At 51.2% G+C, this 9176-nt stretch overlaps 2 protein-coding genes across 2 annotated transcripts in view; one reads left to right on the top strand and one right to left on the bottom strand.

The window, feature by feature from the left end:
• Window positions 1-657: 657 nt before the first annotated feature.
• On the bottom strand, window positions 658-2234 carry ankrd9 (ankyrin repeat domain 9). Its single transcript, XM_046041871.1, has one exon. It carries the CDS (start codon window positions 2034-2036, stop codon window positions 1206-1208), a length of 831 nt encoding a protein of 276 aa, XP_045897827.1. The 5' UTR covers window positions 2037-2234; the 3' UTR covers window positions 658-1205.
• A 1447-nt stretch (window positions 2235-3681) lies between these two features.
• The window catches only part of rcor1 (REST corepressor 1), a gene marked incomplete at its 3' end in the record, with an annotated part of 7621 nt that continues 2126 nt past the window's right edge, over window positions 3682-9176 (top strand). The window contains 6 exon segments of the mRNA XM_046041873.1: window positions 3682-4337; window positions 4424-4483; window positions 6207-6287; window positions 6365-6417; window positions 7780-7941; window positions 8033-8151. Of these exon segments, the coding sequence (XP_045897829.1) occupies window positions 4166-4337; window positions 4424-4483; window positions 6207-6287; window positions 6365-6417; window positions 7780-7941; window positions 8033-8151 (647 nt within the window).

Here is a 9176-nt window from a genome sequence, read left to right on the forward strand (position 1 = left end):
CCGTCCTGATCTGCGACTGTGTCCAGGGACAAGGACACACTGTGACTGCAACGCCCTACACTCTACCAACAGGATCCGAATGTGATGTGCGTCTGTGTGTGTCTGTGTGTGTGTGTGCGTGAGTTCATGAGAGTGCTTGTGTGTGTGAGAGCGTGTGTGTCAAAAGTGTGAGAGTGTGTGTGTGTGTGTGCGTGAGTGCATGAGAGTGCTTGTGTGTGTGAGAGCGTGTGTGTGTCAAAAGTGTGAGAGTGTGTGTGTGTGTGCGTGAGTGCATGAGAGTGCTTGTGTGTGTGAGAGCGTGTGTGTGTGTGCGTGAGTGCATGAGAGTGCTTGTGTGTGTGAGAGCGTGTGTGTGTCAAAAGTGTGAGAGTGTGTGTGTGTGTGTGTGTGCGTGAGTGCATGAGAGTGCGGGTGTGAGAGTGCGTGTGTGTGTGAGTGTCAAAATGAGTGTGTGTGTAAAAGGGAGATGGGGGGTTTCATGTATCCATGTTTTTACACTTGTGTGTTGTAGTGAGCGTTGCACCAACTTCTTAGCAACTTAGTTGCATTTTACTAAAGTATTGAATCTTGAACTATCAATACGTATCAAAACGTCCATGGGCTGAGAGGAACCTGCAGACACAACTCAGGGCAGAAAAAACAAACTTCCAATTTTGTTTTTACGTCATTTTTATTTACGATTCCTGCAGACACGTGAAGAACAAACTGTTTGCAGGTCACTTCTGTTGTGATGTCACTGACGTCAGGATAGTGAAAAACACATTTCTGCCCACTCTCTAAGAAAAGCTCATAAGTCCCAGCTGAGGAGCTCTACGCTTTGTCCCAACCCGAAGTGTCCTGTCAGTCTGAGCTGAGGACGATCACAGCGATCGTCCGATAGCTCGGCTGCGAAAACGGAATCAGGAAACAGTTTCACGGTCAGCTGTTTGTCTTCATGAATCTGGAGGAGATCTAAAGTCTGAACTCTGAGGTAGAACATGTTCATCATCAGAACCCGGAACGCTGACTCAGCTCGTCTGAAACACTCACTCATTCACTTTAAAGCTGCACACAGTCATTAAAGTTTCCTGTTAAAACCTCGTATCTCCTTCATAAAGCCTGTTGTTGATGGAGATACAAGGTTTGTACCTGACAGACATCAGCTGTGTTTCCAGTGTTTATTTACATTTTATTTACATCATGTGTTGCCATAGTGACAGATGATGTCACTGCCAGCTGTGCAGCTGCAGGAAGTGGGGCAGGGCGGTGATCTGATCTGGGCCGGACCGGGCCAGACACCTGAGCGCCTGCAGCAAGAGGGGGGGCGGGGCCAGACCGCACAGCCAGCTAAACACTTCGTTTCCCAGCAGGCTTTGCCAGCGTTGCGGTTCGTCCCACAGGCGCTGCAGCGCTGGTGGTTTGGTCAGGAAGAGCAGCAGGTAGTCAACGCAGCGCTGCGCGTGGCGCCGCTCCGCCGCGTTGGAGGAGACGAGTCGCAGCAGCGCCGCATCGAGGCTGTCGGGTTGAGCGCCGTGGACCAGCAGCAGCAGCAGGCAGTCGGGCCGCGACAGCTCCACCGCCAGCTGCACCGCCGTCTTTCCTGCATCCGCCACGTGCGAGCAGCCGCCACAGCCATCCAGGTAGTCCAGTCCCCCGCTCTGCGCTTCGCAGTCCTTCAGAGCCTCCACCATCATGGCAAGGATGGACACGCGGTCGTAGCGCACCGCCACGGACAGGTGCGGCGACCCGGTGCTGCGGCAGCAGCAGAAGTTGCAGCGCGGTGCTCTGAGCGCGCTCACCGAATACCTTTTGAGCAGGTAGCGCGCATAGTCCTGGTGGTCGTGTACGAGCGCGTACAGCAGTGCCTCAGACGGCAGGAAGGCTCGCGGGCGTCCGTCCTCCCAGCAGAAGACCTCCATGCTGCGCATGTCCTCCAGCAGCCAGACCGGCAGCCGCTCGCGCACGGCGCAGTAGAAGGAGAAGGACGTCCGCTCACACTGACGCTGAGACGGAGACGAAGACAGACAGTCCTGCTGAGAGGAGCGCAGCCACGGCATGACGACGCCCACACCTGCTCCACCTGAAACACCTGGGACACTTTCAACCGTCCGACTGGTCCGGGTCCTGCAGAGTCCCAAAGTCTCTGTCTCTCAGTCAAACCTTCGTTCTCAACTCCTTCAGTCATTTATAGCTCCCCCTCCCCCCTCCGGCCAGTTCGGCTCTGTGAGTGGATGTTTGTTTTGGGGGCCTGGCGGGGGGCAGGGTGGTGGTGGCGGCGGTGGCGGTGGTGGGGGTCGGGAGGGGGGGATCGAGTGTCTCACATAGTGAACATAGCGGCCTGCAGCAGTTACATAATGAGCACAGTAAACAGGAGCAGTGCTGAGTGCGGACGAACTCTGTGTTTTTATTTCTCTTTGATGAGGATTGTGGAGATATGTGATTGTCCGCTGACAGCAGTCACATGACAGAGGTCTGTTAAAGTCTTCTCTAAAAGCAAACAGATTTGACCAGTCAATCAGCTTGTAGCCCCGCCCTGAAGCCTCCCCTGCTTCCTGGTCTCTGTTCCTCTAAATGGGACCATAATTTACTAAATGAACATCATGCTGTGTTGAAGAAGACTTGAAACTAGCGACTGAGACCAGAAACTCATCAGGAAAGTGTTTACTGAGGGAATAAATCAGCCGATTTCTCATAGACTTCTTTTCGGCCCCGGGGCCCCAGCAGCAGGGCTGAAGAGTGTGCTGATGGTTCTGGAGCGGCTGATCTGAACCGACACCGGAGCTGGTTTCTGCACACGTGTTGATCTCGGGTTCATCAATGGAAAGGAGCTCACAGGTGCAGTTCGCTCTTTACTTCCTTTGGTTTGTCGTGATTCCTCTGTGAGCAGAGACGACGTCTGACTTCAGTTTTCATTTCTGCTTTCAGAATAAAACATGCCGAGCTTCCTGTTAGTGAGAAGACGAAGGACGCCACCTGCTGGAAGAACTGGACACGTCAGACTGTTCCGCACCTGTGTGATCAGGAGGCTGCAGACCTTCAGAGTCTGATGAGGACTCAGCAGAGTCCTGGACATGTTTCTGTCCTCTGATCCAAGTTTCTGTGAAGAGCGGCTTCCCTCTCAGTCCACATACAGGACTCTGACTCTGGACTCAGACCAGCATCAACAAACAGGACAAGAACACACAAACTACAGTATGCACACACAGCGGTGTAGTGCAAAGGATGCTGGGATAAATATTTAGTGCAGGCGTTATTATGTTCCTGATGTCTTCAGTAGAAGCAACAGGAAGTGAACAGGTAGGGACTGAGCTGAGTTCCTCAGGGAGATGGATTGTGGGTACATCTGACCGTAGGACCCGCCCTTCCATTCCAGAATCTCAAAGTGGACTTAGTTCTCTTAAAGGGGTACCAGGGGCTGCCCCCGTTGTAGAACCGGCTGATGTCGGGTCCTGGCCCGGCTTTAGGGTGGGGCCCGGGCTGTTGGTGTCGTGGCTCTACTGGATCAGCAGGCAGGAAGCGGAGCCACCTGGTTTTTATCTTCTTGTAGGACCCGGACCCAGAAGACCTGCTGGTCTTTGTTCCGAGTCCGTCAGACAGGTTCCAGCTGCCCCTCAGATGGGACTGATGTTACAGGCTGATCGATCCCTGAACATGTAAAACCTCATGGACGTTTCACGAGTTATTGATGTTTTATTGTGTGACGGCAGCAGAGCGCGCGCGCGCGCACGCACGCGCACACTCACGCGCGCACTCCTCCCCCTCCTCCTCCGGGATCGATCAGCTGCTGTGTCTGATCTCTGATCAGCTTTGCTTCACTTTTGATCGGCGCTTCAGAATCTGGTCGGGTCCGTGAGTCCGTCTGTCGGTGTCGGTCTGGTTTGAGCTGGTTTCTTCTGGTTCCGGCTGCTTGTTCCGGAACTTTTGGTACTCGGTGTGAAGCTCCGGTCTCGGGTTCAGTGTTAGCATCTTCCTGCCGGAGCTAACTGGTCTCCTCTTAGATCTTTACGGACCAGAACCACCCCAGAGTCACTCCGAACCCTCCCGCTGCTCTCGGGACGGAACACTGAGCTCAGCTCCGAGGCTAGTTAGCCGGTTCGGTTCTTGTAGCAGGACAGCTAAGCTAACTAGCTAACTATTAGCCTGAGTTAGCAGTTAGCATTTAGCCCGAGCTCCCTCCGTCCTCGTCATGCCGGCGATGCTGGAGAGAAACCCGGAGGCTCCGGGGAAGCGGAGAGGCCGAGCCCCGGCGGGCAGTGGACCCGGGGCGGCAGCGAACCCCGGCGGGAAGAGCCTGTCCGGTAATGGAACCAGCTGCTGGGAAGAAGGAAGTTCAGGATCCAGCAGCGACGAAGAGCATGGTAGGTAGCCTCGATCACTGTAGTACAGCCGTGTACTGTGTGTACTTCTGAGTACTATTACTGAATACTGCTGTGTGTGGATGCAGGTGGAGGAGGGATGCGGGTCGGACCGCAGTACCAGGCCGTGGTTCCGGACTTTGACCCGGGTAAGAATCTAAAGAGGACTATGTAGCCTGGAGGCGGAGTGGTAGCCTCGAACAACAGGGGCACTAAAGTACATGGTAGTGGTTAGCTGACCTCTCTTACTCTCTGGTTGTAAAGTCCACCTGTGGTACTGGGTCCGGTTCTTTGACAGTAGTTTTATACTGAGCAGCCAGATCAGTGCTGGTCCTGGATTTGATGTAGTCTGGATCAGGCTTCAGGGAGTCAGAGAGCAGCTCATAGAGACCTGACTGAAAAGAAATGTTGTAGTGAAGAGGTGAAGCTGCTGCTTCCAGTCCGCACCGGATCAGCTGCTCAGCACAACACACCTGAGACATACACTCAGTGTCCACTTTATTAGGAACACCTGTAAAAAGGCACCACGGTTATTGTAGTTTGGGATGTTTCGTTAGTTTTTTTTTAGTTTGAATTAGTTTTTAAAGTTTTTTATTTTTTAAAAATGCTTAGTTTAAGTTTAGTTTTTATTCGTTTCAGTTAGTTTTAGTCTTTGTTGCTGCACGGTGCCAAGTTCAGTTCACTTTAGTTTCTTCACAAAACATTAAAATACAAGCGCAATCAGAAATCTTTGTGAAAAGGTTAAGCCTTTTTTAAGCTATCTGAAGCTTGAATGTAGGGGCCCAAACACTAAGCAAAAAAAAAATATATATATATATTTCTTTTTTTGAAGTACTGATGCATTGTCTAAATAAATACTACAAAATGAATGAAATGACTACTAAATGAAGCAGATGCAATCTACAGTATAATTTCTAACCTACATACAAGAGCTAACGACCCTAATCCTGCTACCCAGGCTCCCAAGAAATTCAAACATCAGTCTCTGGCTCTGTCATTCTTGGTTAAATAGATGAAATACAATAAATGGAGGTGATGGACAGCTAAGAAACTGGAAGATGGTGGAGGCCACAGCCACAAACAGCAGGCCCCTAGCACCCTGAAGGCAGTAAGACTGGAAAGCAGTTTTATTAAAAACTGAACCTTTATTAATCAAAAATCGGGATAAAACAATGTGAAGCACAGAGAGACAGGCTGGCTGAGAGAGCAGTGAGCCCATAAAAATCACACTAGCTGACAGGCAGTAAATATAATGAGCAGCAGACACGTTAACCCAGCGCACGGGGAGCTCACAGTCAGCGGCAAGTTCATCCCACACCAGGATGAGCTCTGAGCCAGACCATCAGAACAGAACAAGGAAAAGAAAACCACCAAGACAGAGACTCACTACAGCAAACTAAACACAGCTCTGCCAGCTGCACAACTCACCCGCGGCTCACCGACAGGCGCCTATCGGCTGATCACCGCTGAACTGCCGGTGCGGCCAGACCAGCTGCCCCACAGCGTCACTTTCCCCGGCTTCATATCCACTGGAAGGTCCTATGAAATAACTAAATGAAAACTAAGGACGTTTCATTTTATTTAGTTTGAGGTAGTTTTGCGTTTTAATAGTTTTTTTGTAAAGCCTCGTTTTTATTTTTATTTCAGTTAACGACAAAGTTTTCTCACATCTAGTTTTTATTATCGTTCGTCTTCGTTAACGATAATAACCTTGTAGTCCTATCGTACACCGGCCCCCGCAGCCTATCGCGGGGGCCGCCCCCGCAGCCTATCGCGGGGGCCGCCCCCGAAGCCTATCGCGGGGGCCGCCCCCGCAGCCTGTCGCAGGTCGGCCCCTGTCCTCCAGCTTGATTAACCTGTGTGTGTTGGCAGACGTGGCCCAGGCAGCTCAGCTCAGAGAGAACCTCGGCATGTTGGTGTGGATCCCCAGCAGCTGTCTGAACCAGACTCAGTGTAAGAACCAGACTAAATAAGTGAAAATAAAGTGGCTGAACACGCGGCTGCCGTTTACAGTCCCTTTTCTCTTCCAGTGGACGAGTACATCGCCCTCGCCAAAGAGAAACATGGCTACAACATGGAGCAGGTAAGTCTTCTACCTGAGCTCTGCTGTTGTCCTCGACTCAGTTCTTAGGTCTCTCCGACTCCAGCTCTCCCTGTCCGTCTCTCTGACTCAGTCTCTCTGACTCCTTCTCCGTCTGTCCCCGTCTCTGACTGTGTCTCTGTCTCCGTCTCTGACTACGTGTCTCTATCTCTGTGTCTCTGTCCGTCTCTCTGACTCCGTCTCTCTGTCTCCGTCTCTGTCTCTGTGTCTCTGTCCGTCTCTCTGTCTCCGTCTCTCTGTCTCTGTGTCTCTGTCCGTCTCTCTGTCTCCGTCTCTCTGTCTCCGTCTCTCTGTCTCTGTGTCTCTGTCCGTCTCTCTGTCTCCGTCTCTGTGTCTCTGTCTCCGTCTCTGTGTCTCTGTCCGTCTCTCTGACTCAGTCTCTGTCTCTGTGTCTCTGTCCGTCTCTCTGACTCCGTCTCTCTGACTCAGTCTCTGTGTCTCTGTCCGTCTCTCTGTCTCCGTCTCTCTGTCTCTGTGTCTCTGTCCGTCTCTCTGTCTCCGTCTCTGTGTCTCTGTCCGTCTCTCTGACTCAGTCTCTGTCTCTGTGTCTCTGTCCGTCTCTCTGTCTCCGTCTCTCTGTCTCTGTGTCTCTGTCCGTCTCTCTGTCTCCGTCTCTCTGTCTCCGTCTCTCTGTCTCTGTGTCTCTGTCCGTCTCTCTGTCTCCGTCTCTGTGTCTCTGTCTCCGTCTCTGTGTCTCTGTCCGTCTCTCTGACTCAGTCTCTGTCTCTGTGTCTCTGTCCGTCTCTCTGACTCCGTCTCTCTGACTCAGTCTCTGTGTCTCTGTCCGTCTCTCTGTCTCCGTCTCTCTGTCTCTGTGTCTCTGTCCGTCTCTCTGTCTCCGTCTCTGTGTCTCTGTCCGTCTCTCTGACTCAGTCTCTGTCTCTGTGTCTCTGTCCGTCTCTCTGTCTCCGTCTCTCTGTCTCTGTGTCTCTGTCCGTCTCTCTGTCTCCGTCTCTCTGTCTCCGTCTCTCTGTCTCTGTGTCTCTGTCCATCTCTCTGTCTCCGTCTCTGTGTCTCTGTCCGTCTCTCTGACTCAGTCTCTGTCTCTGTGTCTCTGACCCCGTCTCTCTGTCTCCGTCTCTCTGACTCCGTCTCTCTGTCTCCGTCTCTGTCACTGTGTCTCTGTCCGTCTCTCTGACTCAGTCTCTGTGTCTCTGTCCGTCTCTCTGACTCTGTCTCTGTGTCTCTGTCCGTCTCTCTGACTCCGTCTCTCTGTCTCCGTCTCTGTCACTGTGTCTCTGTCCGTCTCTCTGACTCAGTCTCTGTCTCTGTGTCTCTGTCCGTCTCTCTGACTCTGTCTCTGTGTCTCTGTCCGTCTCTCTGACTCCGTCTCTCTGTCTCCAGGCTCTGGGGATGCTCTTCTGGCACAAACACAACATTGAGAAATCTTTGGCAGACCTGCCCAATTTCACCCCGTTTCCTGATGAGTGGACGGTCGAGGACAGAGTCCTGTTTGAACAGGCCTTCAGTTTCCACGGGAAGAGCTTCCACCGCATCCAGCAGATGGTACGTTACCAGTCAGACGCAGGGACCAGTACAGGTATACATATCCTGCTGTGTAAACCGTTCCTTCAAGACTCTGTCTCTCTCCTTGTAGTTACCAGATAAGTCGATGGCCAGTTTGGTTCGGTTTTATTACTCCTGGAAGAAAAGTCGCAGTAAAACGAGTCTGATGGACCGACAGACACGAAAACACAAGAGAGAGAGAGGTGACAGGTGAGCTGCAAACTGCACGGGTGACACTACAGGTAACACTAGATGTAACACTACAGGTGACACTACAGGTGACACTAGATGTAACACTACAGGTGACACTACAGGTGACACTAGATGTAACACTACAGGTGACACTAGATGTAACACTACAGGTGACACTAGATGTAACACTACAGGTGACACTAGATGTGACACTACAGGTGACACTAGATGTGACACTAGATGTAACACTACAGGTGACACTAGATGTAACACTACAGGTGACACTAGATGTGACACTACAGGTGACACTAGATGTGACACTACAGGTGACACTAGATGTGACACTACAGGTGACACTAGATGTGACACTACAGGTGACACTAGATGTGACACTATAGGTGACAGTAGATGTAACACTACAGGTGACACTACAGGTGACACTAGATGTAACACTACAGGTGACACTACAGGTGACACTAGATGTAACACTACAGGTGACACTACAGGTGACACTACAGGTGACACTACAGGTGACACTAGATGTAACACTACAGGTGACACTACAGGTGACACTAGATGTAACACTACAGGTGACACTACAGGTGACACTAGATGTAACACTACAGGTAACACTACAGGTGACACTAGATGTAACACTACAGGTGACACTAGATGTAACACTACAGGTGACACTACAGGTGACACTAGATGTAACACTACAGGTGACACTAGATGTAACACTACAGGTGACACTAGATGTAACACTACAGGTGACACTAGATGTAACACTACAGGTGACACTAGATGTAACACTACAGGTGACACTAGATGTAACACTACAGGTGACACTAGATGTAACACTACAGGTGACACTACAGGTGACACTAGAAGTAACACTACGGGTGACACTACAGGTGACACTACAGGTGACACTACAGGTGACACTAGATGTAACACTACAGGTGACACTAGATGTAACACTACAGGTGACACTAGATGTAACACTACAGGTGACACTAGATGTAACACTACAGGTGACACTA

Source organism: Micropterus dolomieu, unplaced genomic scaffold, assembly GCF_021292245.1.
Source record: "Micropterus dolomieu isolate WLL.071019.BEF.003 ecotype Adirondacks unplaced genomic scaffold, ASM2129224v1 contig_9180, whole genome shotgun sequence".
Lineage (NCBI taxonomy): Eukaryota > Metazoa > Chordata > Actinopteri > Centrarchiformes > Centrarchidae > Micropterus > Micropterus dolomieu.